The sequence below is a fragment of the Doryrhamphus excisus genome, chromosome 15, assembly GCF_030265055.1.
Source record: "Doryrhamphus excisus isolate RoL2022-K1 chromosome 15, RoL_Dexc_1.0, whole genome shotgun sequence".
Classification (NCBI taxonomy): domain Eukaryota; kingdom Metazoa; phylum Chordata; class Actinopteri; order Syngnathiformes; family Syngnathidae; genus Doryrhamphus; species Doryrhamphus excisus.
This window is the reverse complement of record NC_080480.1, coordinates 13,152,051-13,170,545: the sequence shown is the minus strand read 5'-3', so window position 1 is coordinate 13,170,545 and position 18,495 is coordinate 13,152,051. Positions and strand designations below refer to the sequence as shown.

Sequence of the window (18,495 nt, the reverse complement as noted above, 5' to 3'; positions counted from 1 at the left end):
ATGAATGAGGTATCGCGTTTGTCATTGCAATCACGGCTGACAGTGGTTAACTTATTTTTACATACTTATGTATGATAGTGGGCGGCGCGCAGACCTCACAGCTAGGAGACCAGGGTTCAATTCCACCCTCGGCCATCTCTGTGTGGAGTTTGCATGTTCTCCCCGTGCATGCGTGGGTTTTCTCCCACATTCCAAAAACATGCTAGGCTAATTGGCGACTTCAAATTGTCCATAGGTATGAATGTGAGTGTGAATGGTTGTTTGTCTATATGTGCCCTGTGATTGGCTGGCGACCAGTTCAGGGTGTACCCCGCCTCTCGCCCGAAGACAGCTGGGATAGGCTCCAGCACCCCCGCGACCCTTGTGAGGAAAAAGCGGTAGAAAATGAATGAATGATAGTTTGATCTAGCGGATATCAAAAGTTGCAGTGGTTGTATTTTTAAATAAACGAGCCCTTTCATTCATTACAGCATTATCCAAACAATAAAAGCAGAAGGTGAGCCACATCTCACCTTTATCCAAACATTAAACACCAAACACTTAACTCCTAAATGGGTCATTGAGGCGTTTTAAAGTGTTTTCTTCCCTCACAGTTTGAGTGAAACACTGCAAGGATTACCATCTAATGCCAAAGTAATTGCATTTGACTGTCAAGAGAGAACCCTCCCCATGCAAGTGAAGGGACGACGGTGTCTTTGTAAACCTGGCGTTTCATTGTCGCCCATTCATTTAGGCATCATCTCTGTGAAACTTCTCTATTCATTTGGATGCTTAAGGTGCCCTCCTCTCACCCCCACCAGCATAAAGCCTCATTTTCATCTAAATAAGAATCGATCTCTCCTGCTGTGCACTATCCTGCCCCTCACTCACAACTCTCACGGTCACAACCCTGCTCGTCTTCTCCTGTCACCTCCTTCAACGCAATCCCTACTGAAAATGTCACCTATTCCATATCATAACCATAAAAAAACTACCAGGGCTTGTTTCTCGTTCTCTTCAGGCTGTAACCTTCACAATTAGCTAAGATTTGCATGAATTAGTGAAGGGCTCCAGGAGATAGACGAGTGATAGCAAACGAAGCTTTGACTGACTGGTACAATGTCAAAGCTTCGTTCTGCATCAGTGACCCAGCCAAATGCAAGAGATGGGATGGGGGGGGGGGGGGGGGTGAGTCACTGTGGGGGAGGGGCTTTCTCTTGAATGGTCAGGGGACACTGATGAAGTGAAATAGATGCAGCACCAAAAAAATAAATAAATAAGTAAACAGGCCCAAGGAAGAGCACAGACAAGAAATGGGAATAAAGAAAACAAGGAGAGTGGTCGTTCTACTACTTGTACTACTGCAAAAAATATATATGGTACATTTCTTTGAAATTGACACCATGCATGCACTCATTTGTCTAGTCTTATAAGAGTCTCTGGGATTTAATTTTTTTTTTTTTTTTTAGGAGGTGAGGAGGCATTTCATGAAGCTATAGCAGCTTGCAACTTTGCATTATTTTAAGATGCATACTGCCAGCTGCTGGTCACATAACTGAATTACATCAACTATCAGCTGTTTACGTATGAACAGGCATAGTTCACACTATCAAATATATTGAAAAGTCAAAATGACTCCACCCCACAAAAAAAATATATACATATATTTATATACAATGTCCTTTGAGGGCTTGCCTCCATTTAAGGCCCTTATGTGGCTGTGGACGGGAAAGGTGCCATCACAAGTTCCTTAATGATGTCGGCGGAATGATCCCGGAATCCAGCTTGAGCCGCTGATGAGAAAAGAAAAGTTATCAGGAATGATTCTGGCAATGATTTAAAAATTCATTCATTTTCTACCGCTTTTCCTGCTGGAGCCTATCCCAGCTGTCTTTGGGCGAGAGGCGGGGTACACCCCGGACTGGTCGCCAGCCAATCACAGGGCACATATATAGACAAACAACCATTCACACTCACATTCATACCTATGGACAATTTGGAGTCGCCAATTAACCTAGCATGTTTTTGGAATGTGGAATGAGTATCCGGAGAAAACCCACACATGCACGGGGAGAACATGCAAACTCCACACAGAGATGGCCGAGGGTGGAATTAAACCCTGGTCTCCTAGCTGTGAGGTCTGCGCGCTAACCACTCGACCGCCGTGCAGCCTTGCTTTAAAAATAAACACATAAATAAATAAATAGAGATCATTACCCAGTCGACCACTGGTCTCTTTCACGATCAGCTGTGACTGCTCCTTGATGGACTGAAGTTCTCGGACTATCTTACACTGAGTATCCATCTACGGACATATAAACAGAAACCTTAATACCATATTTATGTTAGCTTACATTAAACCAGGACTGACATAATAGTGAAAGTCTCTACAGGAGAACAAACAATTATATAAAAAAGAATTGAAATTATGTATGGAAAAAGGTCTCGGCATACATACAATTGCTGCCATTGTGTGCATGACGGGTTGCTGCCTACAGAGGAGGCTGTGGTAGTCGGGCTTATTTCGAATGAACTGGTATTGTGAAGATGAGGCCAAACATGTGTGATCTAAGGAGACGGCCTTCTTATGGCCCTGAGCCACTTTCCTGTGACAAACAGAGGACACAAACTTTAAAAAGAACTGTTTTGATCGGATACTGCACATATTCTTACCTTTTTAGTTCTTCTGCCCTACTCTGGTGTTTTTGTAAGAGTCCTTCCCAGGACTCAATTTCAGCTTGAAGCCTAAAACATAACACAGAATGTGTAATAAAAACAAACAAACAATCTTTTGTTATGGCTATATAAAGATTCATGAAAAGAAACCTGTTAGTGGTATTCACAAATTTTTCCGTAGCTGTCCGCATTGCAAGATCGTCACATCTGCAAGCAAATATTACATGACTAAAAATGCTGCACCGAATGAGAAAACACAACAAGTAAAAAGACACATCAGGGATACAACTAACCTTGCTGCACTGTCAGGTATTTGTTCATTGCTTGTGCTTTGGGTCAGAGAGTGCCACTCCGTCTGCAAGTTTTCAACTATAGAAAGTAGGAAATATACATTTGTATATACACAGTTTTGGATTAAATATGGCCGTATCTCCCCGCGACCCCCAAAAAGCAAACCTAAAGCAAGCCAAAAAGGAAGTAGGGCAAGCACTCACCTTGTTTTTGAAAAACCTCTGGAGATGAATTTGTCACTGATTTGAGTGGATTTTGAAGTCTGTCAATGGCAAGCTGAAGACAGAAAGAACGATTTGAAACACTGTTATTTGATGCGGATGCCTTTGGAATAAGGATGTCTAATAATACTGGCTGATACTGGTATAAAAATGAGATATTGATCCAATCGATATCGATTTTTCTGCCAATAATGATATCAGTGCATGAGCAGCCTTTTTTATAGTCAGAGCACAGAAAACCTATATGACTTTAACCATTATTAGAGTCCTGTAGACATTAATTAACACCCCTATAGTCACCTTTACACTCCTGTCATTCTCTGTTTACACCACACTGCTCAATTTTCATGCACTAGCAATGGGATCACTATAGCAACACAAGAGATGCTTTAAGCATAGCAAGATACCGAGCTAACTAGTGAGCCTCAAATGTATTTATTCTACACTTTAAGGGTTTCAAATGGAGTGGGGGGGGGGGGGGGGGCAAAAAAAAATGCTTCCACACATTGACCAGTATACTACATACTACGATCAATATTTTTTGACTCATAGGCCAAAGTCAACCATGAAACAGCAATCCCTCTGCAACCCACCACATATTACATGTATTGCATATTAGTATTAAATTGTGAAATGCATCCAGTACAAGTACAGTAAAGAAGTACAATGTGTTCATTATCATTACATGACACTATCTTAAGGAAAGAGCAGTAATGAAGTGTAACAATGGATATTGGAATGAAAGCCAAAATCAAGCATCTCTACTTTGGAAATGACCTTCATGGCAGCCTCCGTCAATAGACTCAACCTCTCTTGCTGTGATAAAGATGTGCTGATGTTCCTGCACAAAGCTAAAAAAAAAAAAGAAAAAAAGAACATTGATGAAGACATTTATTTCACAATCATTCCGCCCTCTGATATACTAAACTCACTCTGATACGGGTTGGGAAGTGTAGGCAGGGAGCGTCTTGTCATGGTGGCTCTCCTCCAGGATTTCCTCCTTGCAGTAGTGGGACTGGCTGGCGGACACGTCGCCGGTTTCTCCGCGCTTCCAGATGCCATTTCCAGCAGGTCTGAGTCCGGATGCTCCTCTCCGGTTTCTGGCGTCATCGTTTTGGGGGCCTGCATTTCGATACGGGGTGATTTTTGCGGCGGGGCACTGCCCTGGGAGGAGGAGGGGGAGCATTTTAGTTTGGATGCATGATTGGCCTGAGAGAAGAAGACAAGAATCAAATGAATATTAACTAAATGTGTTGCTATCATATTAGGGTTGCATGTAGCCTCGCGGTTATCATGTCATACTGATGAAGATCCGGGTTCGAATGTTAGTTGGAACATCATTTTGGGTTCTCATCGTGCTTGCATGGGCTTCCTCCAACACTCCTAATATATGCATTAGGCTTAGGTGTAAATGTGAGTGTGGATAGTTGGAACCAGATGTACCCCACCAATCAGCTGGGATAGGTTCCAGCTCACCCATGTCCTTAATGAGGGCATAGAGTGGCATAGAAAACGAATAGACGATAATATGGGATAATATGGGTTCCCCCACTGGGATAGGCTCAATCACCCATAACCTAATAACGATAAACGGTATCATTATCGAAGGCTAGCTAAAATCTCACATTGATTCATCTTACCTCATCCGTCGTTTCCACAGCGGCGACAGTACCGCAACTGCAAGACAATTATACAACAACTTAATAAAAGATAACCTTGTCCGGTGCAAGTAAAAAAAAAAAAAATACAAGGAAGCATTTGATGTCCAGTGTCAGTTAGCACACCCAGCATAAAGCGACTTGAGGTGTCGTTACGGCGAAGTCGAAAAAGAAGTACATAATCCTGCATGTCTTTACTATGTTTCAGCCGCACAGCAAGGTAAACAATTTATAGCAACAAGAAATGAGAATGACAAACCCGTCTTGGTCTGTGAGCGAACGTTTTTCAGGCGCCATCTTTTTCTTTCAAATACTTTTTTTCAACAACGCGCGCCCAAAAAGCTCCGCCCATTCCGGAAACGATTTCCCCGAGAAAGCATTGTGGGAAATGTAGTGTTATTTACTTAACCTGGAGGATATTTTGAATATTGTAGAGACATTTTGCGAACTTATATATTTAAACAGCAAGGAGTGTAAACAAACTACAGTATATCCGATCGATGACGTAGAAGTTCTGGTTTGCAGCTAAAACTGATCTGGCTGTTCATTTCAAATTCTAGTTAAATTTAAAAAAGGGTAAAAGCATATTAGTTGCTTATGTATGTGATGGAAGCTTTGTTGAATGAAGTAACTCATCAATAGCAGCATTGATCAGCAGAATAGATTTACTGCTTATTATGCAAACTATCCCCAAAGTGGCTTATTTCCTCAATATAAATATACTGATGATAATATATATAATTATTTTATATAATATATATATATACATATACACATACATATATATATACACTATATAAAATAATCATATATATAAAATATATACTATAAAAATTATGCTATACTCAAATTAACAATGAATGCTTAATTTGAGCAATTACAAATAATTACAAATTACAAATAATCCATATAATCATTAATAACTGTAGTGCTAGATTAAAAAATACAGCCAGTGTGTGTGCACCGACAATTCAGTAACTTGCAGACCTCTTACTTTGTAACTCTTTTTATAAGTCTGTTAGAGATGTCTTTTTACAAAATCAAGGACAGTAATCAAAAAAAAAAAATCTAAACACTCGTCAATTCTCTTGGAGAATGTCCCTCTTGTGTGTCTGTATGCGTCACTCTGCTGGCACAGTCTTGCACTCAATACTGTTGTCTTCGTGGCCTTGTGTGGTCATGGGGAGGGGCCAGATAAAGTTTAGGGAGGGCTGATGGTAATACAGTAACAAGGTAGACCGAAGGAGGGGAGTGTACAGTACTGCGCGCCATGACCATCTCAGCATCATTCCTTTCCATCCTCTTCCTTTCCGTTAGTCTTTTCTCCCTTTAGAATAGGTAAGGGCAGCAGGTGCTGATGGCAAGGAGAGTTCAAGAAGGCACCCTCAGAGTTCCTTTGCCTAGCAGGAACTGCAGGACGCGGTCCACCAATAGTGCGGCAGCAAAGTCCACCACCAGAACCTGGGCGATGATCATTTTGAACTGCAAGGGAAAACAAAGAACACTGTTACTAAAATACAGTTACAGAAAAAAACAATACAATGCTGTGTCAATTCACCTCAGTTGGAATATCTACAAGGGCAAACTGTTCATTAAATTCGGGTGAGGAACCAGTGAGGAGTCCCACAATTGCCAAGCCCGACAGAGCGATGCTCCATAGTAGTGGTCTGTTCTCACTGAGAGACTCCATGAAAGGATGACCCTGTCCAAGAAATAAGGCACTTGTAATATTAAATACTATTAATTACATTAGAAATTGCACATGAATGCTGAAGAGCATCACCTTGTAGTTAATGGCAAAAGTGGCCATCTGCATAGCCATGGACATAATGTAGACGGTGCTGTTAATTAGACTGGGTTCAAACTCTTTGTACAGGTCCACAAACTGCTCCTCTCTGGAAAAAAAGAGAAGATAAATTATAAATAACCAGATGCGATATCTTACTAAGTCCAGCGAAACCCCTTACCTCGGCGGACTTCTGCTCTGCGCTTCTCTGTAGAGAAAGACCAGACTACAAAAGTGGACCGCAAACTGCAGCAGCACCGTCAACACAGTATAAAGATTGAAGATGTTCGGTAATGGCCGCTCCCGAGACAATGTTTTCAGTGGCTTTGACCGAGAGATGAAGAGGAAACATCCGGCCAGCAGTAAACCCTGCAGGGTTGCTTGGAAATCGCTGAATTTGACCCCCTCGAGGTAGAGCACCGACTGGCTGTAGGCGAGCACCAAGGCGTTGAGAGCGAGTATTTTGAACATCTGTAGCGTTGTTACCAGAGTGCAACGGCCTTGCTTTATCACATGACAGACTGGAGGGAGAAAAAGACGTTTAGAAGTGGCACGAGGTTTGGAACTTTAATATTTATTACTCACTGCACTGTATGGAGGAAAGCTTAGAGGTGAAGGGGGCGGCGATGGAGGCGTCACCCAGTTTCACTATTTGCACCTGATCTTCTTCCAGTTCCCGCAAGACCTGACTTATTCTCTCCTGTGAAAAAGGTGCTACTTTATTATATGATTCAATGATAATAGGAAATCACTACACATACATAACATACATAGCATAGTAATCACGGGATCCCCACCTTTTGCGCAGCGAGTTGCTCCTCCCTTTGGGCCATCACCCTCTGCCTGGCCCCCCTGGAGCTCAGTTTGCCCCCTGAGTTAACAGGTGGCAACGGTCTGGATTCTGCAACGGGTGCCTCCTTGTCTCGCCCGCGTTTCTTTTTTTCAGGCATGCGCTCGGGGGCGTTGGCTAACAGGGCGACACCTGTGTAAAATGATCGTACAGTATAATAAATATGACATGCGTCACCTCAATGGACATAAATGTTCATCACATTACCTATGTGGGCGTGTTTGAGAGCGCCGACATCATTTGTGCCATCGCCGCACATCAGTGTGACGTAACCCAGCCCCTTGAGACTGGTGATGACAAATTCCTGCAACACAGCAGAATATTGCACGGTATTACAAGTACGAATGGGGTCTATCTGATCCACTATTGATATCGGAAAATGCCGATACCCAATCGTGGACGTTGAAGATTCACAAGCCATGTCTGGGCTTTAATGGGGTTGCAAAAGCAGCTAGAAGGATATCAGCAAACATAACCAAGAGTATCAGCGTATAGCGAATATAAGACGACTTTGAACAGAATATAGGACAAACCCCAAATATATTTTTGAACAAAACACTTGCTCAATCATTGAATTCAGTCATCATGTCAAGAATCAATACAAGCAGTTGATGTTTGCTAACTACAAGGATGAAGAGTCTTGAACCAGTCATGATGTGCTATACATATCACTATATTGACACTTACTATGGTACCCATTATGTCATTGTATGGTCATATCACCTTGTACTTCAGTACGTGACAAAAATAAAATAAAAAATAAAAATTAAAAAAATAAAAATTAAAAAATATAAAACATAAAAGTGCCCTGTGATTGGCTGGCGACCAGTCCAGTGTGTACCCCGCCTCTCGCCCGAAGACAGCTGGGATAGGCTCCAGCACCCCTGCGACCCTCGTGAGAAAAAGCGGTAGTAAATGAATGAAAAAACCTAAAAATTATATTAAAAAAAAAAAAAAATATTAGGAAAGCAGGAAGTGAACAAATGTAACTGTTACTGATTGTAAAAGTACCAGATGGAGGGGTAGGATTTAATAAGCTTTGCTTCTTCCTACTCCTTTTGGACATGTGGAACTGTGAACTGATTATGGGATGCACTCAATTGTAATCTGATGCATGTTCAAATGAAATAAAAACATTACCATATCATGTGTTATTAATCATATTTCTTTACTCTGCTAGTCTTAAAATGACCATCATACCATCTCCTCTAGTGTTTGCTAAGGATGCGTTCACGGGTATCACGATCCGTTTGGTCAAGAGTGGAATGCACCAAATAAGCAGATCAATAAGGCAGTGTTTGCATGTATAAGTGATGAGTATTACCCTTTGAATGCTGGAAATTCTTCATCCTGTGTTTACCGACTTACCTTTTGTTTGGGGCTGACTCTTGCAAACACTCCTATGTGAGGCAAGAGGGTGTGCAGCAGCCGGGGGTCACAGCACAGTCTGGCCAGACCCTCGCCAGTGATGCACAGGTCGTACTGGCGAACAAATGACGAGACCGCGGGAGGCGGCAGAGGTACATGCACGCTGCCGTCGATTGACTCCCACTGCCAGCTGCCTAGAAAGCAACACAGCACCGAGGTTGTTGTTGAGGGCTACAATGCAATGCAGGTCTATATCACTGCAAAATCCAGTCCCCACCTACCATGATTGGGACCTGGTTGCAATATAAGTGTGTGTTCCTTTTGGATGAAGTGGAGCTCTCTGGCGACATGGCACGCCGTCAAGGGGTTGTCGCCGGTAATCATCACCACCTGAGACCACGACAGCACAAAGCATGTACTTTACAAATGCAAAAAAAAATGTAGCATTTAGCATGCATCGCATTTGATTATTCACATGATGCGAAGCTTCCTGGATCTCTCGGATGACTGCCTTGCTGTCACTTTTGAGGGGGCAGTACACGACCATGAAACCCGCAAAGGTCAAGTCACATTCCAGGGAATTTCGGCTCATCTCCCGCACCTGGGGAAATTCAGAAAGATTCAGTCAAAATATACGACTCACTGGAGCATTTTTTTTTTTGGAGGAACAAAAACAAAAAGAACCTGCTGATGACTGAGGTGTCCCATCTCTTTATAACCTAAAGCCAGCACTCTCGCCCCTTCTCTAGACATTTCTTTGTGTACTTCGTCATAACTCTCTGGACGCTCTGAAAACTGCAACGACAATGACATTGTTGTACACAACACAACGCAGTGATGCATAAAGAATGGCGCTCATGTGTACCATGGCTCTGAGTGTCTCCGGAGCCCCTTTAACAGCTGAGATGTAGCATAGTTCCGTGGATCCCAGTTTCTCATAGGAAGCCAGAACTGACATCCTCTTTAGAGCGCTGGCAAAGTGGAAGCGCTGATGGATCTTGAGGCCCTGGGTTTTGATGCCGCGTGGGAAGACCTTTTCATCTGGAACACAAGGTTTCCTCTCTGAATTGGCACCGCATTGAACAAAGTGGGACACACGTTCTACCTTTGGTGAGGGTCCAATCAGCGGCAGTCAGCATAGCTTTTTCCAGTGGATCTCCAACCAGCTGTCCATCATCAAGAGTGACGAGTGAGTGGCAGGTGGCTACCACCCGATGTGTCTCGACTGGTATCTCCGAGACAGGCATCACCTCCTTCCCCTCCCTTGTCGGATATGTACAAGTCTAATAAATAATATAGTTCAAATACTACAACACATGTCAAGTAAGGAGGGGGGGGTTACTTGAGGCCCGCGACTCCTCGCACCACCAGACTGTCACTCGTCAGCGTTCCGGTTTTGTCGAAACAACACACCTCCACTTTCCCTGCGAATGGAATCCTGAAGGGCTCAGTGCAGAACACATCTAAAAGACAGCGGGAGGGATAAAAAAATAAAAAATAAAAAAAAAGAATTAACCACCGCTGATAAGTAAATGCACACATGCTTACTTACATAGTTTGGCCAAGGCGATAAGAGATGTGTTAACAGCCAGGGAAAGCTCAATGGGGAGTTCAGGTGGAACCACTGAAGTGAGGATTAAGGTACACTCCAGGAAGAGCTTGTAGCGATTCCTGCTGATGTCCTTGGTCCCTGAAGGAAAGCGGAGCACAAAAAAGTACTTAAGATGCTATGTACGACACTTTGACTGGGATTACTGCTAAATAGTTGCTGATATAGTTCATCTTCAAACAGCTAAAATAATGCATAAGGCTAAAAATAACCACTTACATAAAATTCTCTACAAGAGAGGAGAAATATGATCTCAGGGAAGAACTACATTTGAAACACTTATATGCTAGGACTACGTTAAAAAGCCATAGCATTTCAGTATGTGGAATCAAACTATGGAATGGATTGAGTAAGACCCTCAAACAATGCACAACGATGAGCCAATTCAAGAAACAATACAAGCAGTTGATGTTTGCTAAATACAAGGATGAAGAGTCTTGAACCAGTCATGATGTGCTATACATATCACTATATTGACACTTACTATGGTACCCATTATGTCATTGGATGCTCATATCACCTCATACTTCGGTACGTGACAAAAAATAAATAAATAAATAAATAAATTAAAAATAAATAAAAATGTGTAAAATAAATTAAAATTATTTAATTAATTAAAATTTAAACCATGCTTTAAAAATGTTAAATTATATTAGAGAGGCAGGAAGTGAACCCACATTGTTCAACATTCACTACCCATTATATCAGTGTATGGTCATATCACCTCGTACTCCGGTATATGACAAAAAACAAAAAATAATAAAAAATACAAAAACTATATTAGGAAAGCAGGAAGTGAACAAATGTAACAGTTACTGATTGTAAAAGTACCAGATGGAGGGGTAGGATTTAATAAGCTTTGCTTCTTCCTACTCCTTTTGGACATGTGGAACTGTGAACTGATTATGTGATGCATTCAATTGTAACCTGCTGCATGTTCAAATGAAATAAAACCATTACCATTACCAAATAAACCGCTCATTTCCATGTACCTCACCTTCCACCCACACGTAGGCGGCGGCGGCAATTGCGAACACGAGAAGAAAGAGGATGAAGATGAATGTCTCCAAGTTGTTCGCCGTCACCCTCTTCACGCCAAACAGGATTGTGCGCAAAAGTTTGCCCTGCGTGCGAACCAGTTTCAGAATGAGGGTTGAATTCCCCTAACCGTGGGTGGAATGAAGAAAAAAAAGACTCACCTGAGAGGTGTAGAATCCCGTTCTCAGGACATATGCCACACAACCGTTGTCAACAGCTGCACACGCAAGGAAAAATCACGACTTTGTTGGATTTTGTGACATCATAAGTTTAGCAGAAACATGAACATTAAGAGGTGACTTGACCGTGCTTACGTTTGAGTCCAGCACTGGCCTTTAAAGGGGGGCTATGCTGGACCACTTTGGTCCCGCCGGAGATGACATGGAGGCGAGAATCTGACTGAAGGTCAAGGATTTGCTCTGCGTCCAAGTCCTCCACAGGTTCCTGAAAGTCCAAACACGGAAATGTTAACAAATTATTAGAATTAGAATAAAAACAATCATAATCGGAACGGACAAACATGGCCGCCAATTCAGAGACGTCTCTGACAGCCACCAAACATTCAATCACATTTTTCACACCGGAGTGGGCGGCACTGGTAAGGTGGATGAAGTGTGACTGCGCTGGAGGAAGCATTTGTTCACTTCCTGCTTTCCTAATATAGTAGTATAAGTTTGTTGTTTTTTTTGTCACGTACCAAAGTACGAGCTGATATGACCATACAATGACATAGTACCATAGTAACTGTCAATATAGTAATATGTATATGTAATATGTATATCAACTGCTTGTATTGTTTCTTGAATTGGCTCATCGTTGTGCATTGTTTGAGGGTCTTACTCAATCCATTCCATAGTTTGATTCCACATACTGAAATGCTATGGTTTTTTAACGTAGTCCTAGCATATACGTAAGTGTTTCAAATGTAGTTCTTCCCTGAGATCATATTTCTCCTCTCTTGTAGAGAAGTATTGGATGACATTTTTAGCTAACTTATTTTTAGCCTTATGCATTATTTTAGCTGTTTGAAGATGAACTATATCAGCAAGTTGAAGTATTTGTGATTTTAGAAATAAGGAGTTAGTATGTTCTCTGTAGGCGGCATTATGAATTATCCTTACTGACCTTTTTTTGCAGTACATTTAGCGAGTGAAGATTGCTTTTATAGTTATTACCCCATATTTCCACACAATAAGTAATGTTGTATATGTTGTATATTTGTAATATGAGTTTTCCATCTCATGTTTTCATCTATTGTGATCCTCAGAAATGTATTTTCCTTCACCTTTTCAATGTCTACACAGTCTATTTGTATTACTGGTGTGTGTCCTTTGTGCTGTTACCAAACAGCATGATTTTAGTTTTATTTAGGTTCAAGGACAATCTACTATCATCAAACCATCTTTTTAGTGTGACCATTTCTTCTAATGATTTCGTCTGTACTCCCTCCAGAGTACAAAGAAACTATTTCTCAGAGGAGCCACTCGGGAGCTGAGAGAACGGGGTTCTTTTTGCGATGTGAGCTCTCACCTTCATCTGAGGCACAGACTCTCCTGTCAGCATGGCCTCATCCACGATGCAGCGACCCCGGAGTAGCAGCACGTCACACGGCACCAGGTTGTCCTGGGGGGACCGTCCTGGGACACCGTAAAAATATGCACTAACCGTCCACTCGTGTTGATTGTAGTTAAGACACTTAAGGTACCCTTACCAATCGAGACAATGTCACCAGGGACGAGCTCGTCGCTTGATATGGGTCTCCACTTGCGGTTGCGATAAACCTGCCAGACAACATCGAATGTTACACTGGAATGCCTTTATGTTGCATGGAAAGTCGATTGAAATTCCACCTGAATCATGTAGGGCTTGTTCCCCATGCGGCGGATCTCGGACATATTTCTCATTTGCTGCTGGACCAGTGAGGCTTCAAAGGCCACCAGCATGAAAAGCGTAAAAACACTGTAGTACCAGTACTCATCTAAACACCACAGTCCCACACAGAACACCTGCAAGATGGAAAACACACTGCTTTATAGTGAACATAATGAAAGATACAAGAAAAAACACTGCAACAACAAACCTGGAAGACAAAAAAGGGTGCAGTAGCCCTCTCCCTAAACAGTTCCAGGAAATCGGGAACCACCATCTCGGCATGGTTGGTGCCGTAGCGCTTTTCCGCAGCCTTGAGTTCGACCTCCTCCTGGTAGCCTCGCCACGACTGAAAGTAGCCCATCGGGTGGCTGATGGGGAAGGCAATGGGGAAGAAGCGTTTCTTTTCTTTGTGGTCAAAGGTGTAGCGGATTTTCTGGAACTCAAAAGAGAGAATGTCTTCCCCGTTGTCATCCTGTTGAGAAGGAAGTAAGGAGCCATTGGTTTCAGTAGCCACGTTTACATGAGGAGTTTTTCTCTTTCCGAATGACCTTTCCGAAAGCAATGGTATACATGGAAAGGAATATTCCAATCGCGTGTCTACATGCGGCGCTATAATCAACCAGAATAGTCAATGGGGCATGCCCAGTAAAGCGTAAACATTAACATCATGTGATACCGACTTTCTTGAGTTTTTCTTTCACTTGTTGGAATAACTCCGTATTGCCAGTTTTTCGTTCGTCCAGTCTTGAAATTTAGTTTGAATCAAAAACGAACTTTCCGCAGCAGTCCAGTGCTGATTGCTCGCCTCCATTTTTTTAAATCGAAGAACATCTGGAGCTGCGTGTTACGTCATATCTCAGCATTCGCTGAAAGAACGCAATCGGGAACAGGAAAAGATAAAGTTCAATCTTGCTAATATTTTATAATTAAGCTCGGCACATGTTTTATATAGATATGTATTTTCTTTTGTAATAAAACTGGACTTGTGAATGGCGTATAGAAGGGTTTAGATTCTGTTCCACAGATGGCGCTAATGCACACGAAAGCTGCTTGCCAACCGCCAATAAACAACAGAAGAAGAAAAACACCACGAAGAAGAACGCAGTCTGACAACTTTCCGATTGAGCGGGTACAAGATACCTCAATCGGATTGGGGAAAGGAATATTCCACCCCTGTGAATCTGATTATATATTCATTCGGATTGGCACTTTTCTTTCGGAATGAGGTGTATACAAAGGTTACATTCTTTCAGTTTGAGCAAATAACCCGAATGGAATTGGAACATTTGGGTCCATGTATACGTGGCTAGTTGGTATATTTACATGCACACATTAACCGGGCACTTGCTCTAATTCAATTGTTGGCCACACTGTGTACACCTCCTGTACACTAGTGGGCGCTTTTGGTCATTTTGGAAAGTTTACCTGAAAATAGTACATGCAAGGAGCTAGCTGATAGGATACACACATACATGAAACATATGCAAGGGGAAAATACTGCAAATTTAAAATATTGTAATCACATAAAGGCCGCAAGATCAAAAATCATGTGCTGATGCATTCATGCTGCAAATTGTTCCCCTTAGAATCCAGCCACGCTGCTGTTGACTTATTATCAGTGTTTATTTTACAATGTTAGCCTATTTGTGTAATACAATAGGACAAGTGGCCCCGACTAACCTGGTCCCTCTGCAGTGCCACAAGCTCAGCTGAACCGTTATTTGGGGTAGGGATGACCTTTGCCAGGGTGGCCTTGTTTGGGTCTGGTTCCTGTTGATAGAACAGATGACAAAATCATACAAGAGTCATATCACCTGAAGATAACAGTGGCCATGCTGTGATATCTCAATGAAGAATAACAGTGACACTATAATAGTGATATTTGCATGGATGTTTACCTTGGAACAAGTGAGCCAACAGTGGGCATGCACGGACCAATAACCAGAAAGCGTAGTGAGGACGTGCGCGATCCCGATGGCAGCCAACGCCAGGAGGCCTGCCTCCGGATACTCCGAGGCGCCGTACACTCCCAACCACACGTACATCCAACCCGGGTAGAGAACAGTCAGGAACGGGAGGATGGTGCCGTGTAACAGCCGAGGCCTTCGCCTGTAGAGCGTCACCGAGCTCACCAGCTCGTCGCCGGTGCCATTGTCATGCTGATTGTTGCTCACGGAGGGGGCCATTTGTATATCGCCGTCTGCCGTCATATCGCCTGCTATTTTGGCGTGGTTCATGTTGCTCTGCTCACCCCTTGCCCCCCTCTATCATCCACCGCAGCGCCGTCGTGCTGGAACCGTTAAAATGCTGTTTTTACCCGCAGAACGTTGTCGAGTCCAACCGACAGAACCCTTCAGTCGAATCCTTCGTCCACTGACTGCCACTTCCGCATACGTAAGCACGTAAAATGCGTAATATCTGTCGTTGACGAAATGACCCGGAAATATCAATCTTACACAAGCGCTTGTAATATCAAACGGTAAAAGTTTGTCTGTATGTATTATTTGCGCATAGCTGAACCTTTTTTGTGACATACACAACATTGTAGTTGTGATACAAATGTCAAATGAAGGCGCTGTACCTTTAACACAGCTGTCGTCATCGTAGAACCAGGGCAGAAGCTATAAAATTGACGTCAATATTAACCAATAGGGTATGAGATAGTGTTCCATTGCTTGTTTTCCGCCCAATCAGATGAATGATTGCTTGGCTGCCATCCAATCGGATAGAAGGAGGCGTGTGCAAACGAGCAGACATGGCACCACATGTAGTAATAGAGTTGTAACCTTGGCTGATCTGCTTCATCGCTACAAACCAGCTCAAAATAACATAATGTAAGACGTTTTATTGTGAATATGGGCACTGCATTCTGTAGTGGAAACTGTAAACGTATATTTTACGGTGTTGTTTGAATGCTTAACAATTAGCTAGATGGTTGAATAATTTGAGTAATTTTCACGTGTATTTGTACTTTTTAGAAGTCTGTTCTTGTACTTTTACTTACGTATGTTTTTTTAAGTCATTATTAAGTATTGTACCTGGCACATCACAACATTACATACACAACATTTTGGTCTGAATGCATTTTCTCTTTCCACCTCTGGTATTAGAGGTATCATTATGTTGCAAATACAAGGTGAGTACTTTGTGACAGTACCTGCAACTGTTTTACTCCTAGGCAGGCTGCTTTCAATATCACAGCAAGGTACTGCCATAAAGAAATGGAAGCATACGGATCATGTGTGGCCTCCAATCCATCAACATGGCAGGAGACGTGTCATGAATTGAAAATGAAGGTTGCACAGTGTACATCATCACAGTAAGTTGTATAATTATAACATAATTATCATCATTTATGTTTGGCTGCTAACTCTTACATTTTTCTGTGCTAGTCCAGTGATCCAGAAGATCAGAGAAGATTGTTCGAAGGAGTTTGTGGAGTTTGAGAAGTGTCTCAGGGAAAACCAGGGAACGCCTGCTTCCTGCTCAGCCCATGTGGCTCGCTTTTTAGGCTGTGCAGAGACGGTGGACCTCAATGGAGTGGGTAAGTTCTGGCTGCAAAGTCTATACAATTAATGTAAAAGATGAGTAACATACTACAAGGAGTGGGCATATTGATATTTCTAAATCAACGTCATTTTGACAAAATTGAGCGCACTACTTGGGTTCAACCAGCAGAGGCACTGTTGATTCAGGCTCCACTAGTTTGCCATCTGAAGATGAACGCTGCGGTGTAAAATATACACTCGTCATGTCTTTGTATAATCAGTAGTGGATCAAAATAATTTTTACTTCATGGTATGTAAAATTGATTACTATTATTTGTTTCATGCTAATGCATAAATAATTCAGTGTTTCCCACGGGACTGCAGTGTGTTTGTGACTTTATTCCCCATAATAGTTTGACTTTATTACAATCATATTATAACTTTTTCCCCAATCAAATTTTCCAAAAATTAAATCTTAATTTTGTTTTTTTTCCTCCCGGTTTTTAAAAATCTTTAATATTTCAGCTCTACTCTACTTATTATTTTTCCTCATAGTATTACAAGCTTATTCTCATATAATTGCATACATTTTTTATTGTCAGAATATGATTTCACAGATGTTTTTTTACTCTGCTATTTTTAAAAAAATGTTATCATAAAATATTTTAAATATTAATATACTTTCGTAATTCTACTTTATTCCCATAATATTTAGACTTTATTATTGTAAAACTACTGCTGATTTTTCCATTTTTTTGTTGAATTGTGTTTTCAGGATGTGCCATGGGCCAGTAAAATAAAAAAATACAGCCCGCTGGCTGCATTTGGACACCAAAAGTGTCGAATTAAACCAGAAAAAGTCAATGGATTTATTTATAGACTTTTTTTGGGGGAAAAAAACAGATCCTTAAAGGATCTGAATACCCGCTAAATACAGTGACAAAGGTTGCTAAGTTAGCAACACTGACCCCTCCTGCTACGTTTTCTTATTCTCTGGCGAACCAGATGCATAATGAGGTGTGTTAAGAAGCTTAGTTACAATGCCATCTACTGTATTGAATTGGAATGACACGCTCCTGTCACAGACAGTCCCGTTATAATGTGTTCATGAGCAAGTGTGATTTGGTAGCACCAAATGTATTTGTGGCGGTCCAAATGTACTTGTGACAAATAAATGAATGTACGGGAAACACTGTAATTGACATATTTCTCTTCTTTTTCTTCTTTTTACTCCAGGTAAAAATCCAGTATCGGTGCCATCATAGCATTCAAGCATCATTTTTTGACACGTTATTTGCAAAAACAACTCAGAAAAATTTGATTTCCCTGACATACTTGTGAGTTTGTGTAGACTTTGTAATAAATTTGACGTTGATTAAAAGTGAGGCATGTATTACTCACCCAGTGGGGGGGGGGGGGGGGGGGGGGGGGGGGTTCTTCTTTTGTTTTCTGCTACATATATCTGCCTCACCCGTCCCATTCGGCACAATGAGTCAAATATTAAACCGGAATGTATCACTCCCACACAAACTCTCCTGACTACTCACCGACTAAGAAATGGGGAGTTTGGGATGGAAAGCCAAGTAGGAGACATGTCTCTCTTTTTTCTCTCTAATCAGTGAGACGAGCGACCTGCACAGGAGGGGAGGATGTTGAGTT

The 18,495-nt window shown here is 41.9% G+C and overlaps 3 protein-coding genes across 5 annotated transcripts; 1 reads left to right on the top strand and 2 right to left on the bottom strand.

Moving 5' to 3' along the window:
• Nucleotides 1-1,317: 1,317 nt before the first annotated feature.
• On the bottom strand, nt 1,318-5,191 carry LOC131103767 (kinetochore-associated protein DSN1 homolog). 2 transcript variants are annotated; one of them, XM_058050292.1, is made up of 11 exons: nt 5,085-5,191; nt 4,808-4,844; nt 4,100-4,331; nt 3,945-4,018; nt 3,150-3,222; nt 2,949-3,024; nt 2,806-2,862; nt 2,653-2,724; nt 2,438-2,585; nt 2,197-2,284; nt 1,318-1,772 (listed from the first exon to the last, which is right to left on the bottom strand). In XM_058050292.1, exons 1-11 carry the CDS (start codon nt 5,120-5,122, stop codon nt 1,690-1,692), a joined length of 978 nt encoding a protein of 325 aa, XP_057906275.1. In that variant the 5' UTR covers nt 5,123-5,191; the 3' UTR covers nt 1,318-1,689. The 2 variants fall into 2 exon arrangements, with proteins under 2 accessions (XP_057906275.1, XP_057906274.1); XM_058050291.1 differs by having other exon boundaries at nt 4,100-4,376; nt 5,085-5,154.
• Nucleotides 5,192-5,815: 624 nt separating this feature from the next.
• Nucleotides 5,816-15,756, bottom strand: atp13a1 (ATPase 13A1). The gene is made up of 24 exons (XM_058050260.1): nt 15,247-15,756; nt 15,029-15,118; nt 13,557-13,820; nt 13,327-13,482; nt 13,188-13,257; nt 13,007-13,113; nt 11,791-11,920; nt 11,638-11,693; nt 11,436-11,562; nt 10,382-10,519; nt 10,172-10,292; nt 9,935-10,092; nt 9,695-9,870; nt 9,514-9,624; nt 9,305-9,430; nt 9,111-9,219; nt 8,830-9,023; nt 7,669-7,765; nt 7,409-7,593; nt 7,197-7,311; nt 6,793-7,132; nt 6,609-6,720; nt 6,384-6,527; nt 5,816-6,307 (listed from the first exon to the last, which is right to left on the bottom strand). The coding sequence occupies exons 1-24, from the start codon at nt 15,583-15,585 to the stop codon at nt 6,197-6,199; spliced, it is 3,576 nt and encodes a 1,191-aa protein (XP_057906243.1). The 5' UTR covers nt 15,586-15,756; the 3' UTR covers nt 5,816-6,196.
• On the top strand, nt 15,204-18,217 carry LOC131103773 (coiled-coil-helix-coiled-coil-helix domain-containing protein 5). Of its 2 annotated transcripts, none has more exons than XM_058050301.1 (4): nt 15,204-15,742; nt 16,531-16,667; nt 16,741-16,892; nt 18,073-18,217. In XM_058050301.1, exons 1-4 carry the CDS (start codon nt 15,584-15,586, stop codon nt 18,099-18,101), a joined length of 477 nt encoding a protein of 158 aa, XP_057906284.1. In that variant the 5' UTR covers nt 15,204-15,583; the 3' UTR covers nt 18,102-18,217. The 2 variants fall into 2 exon arrangements, with proteins under 2 accessions (XP_057906284.1, XP_057906285.1); XM_058050302.1 differs by lacking the exon at nt 15,204-15,742 and adding an exon at nt 15,816-16,182 and having other exon boundaries at nt 16,527-16,667.
• Nucleotides 18,218-18,495: the final 278 nt, after the last annotated feature.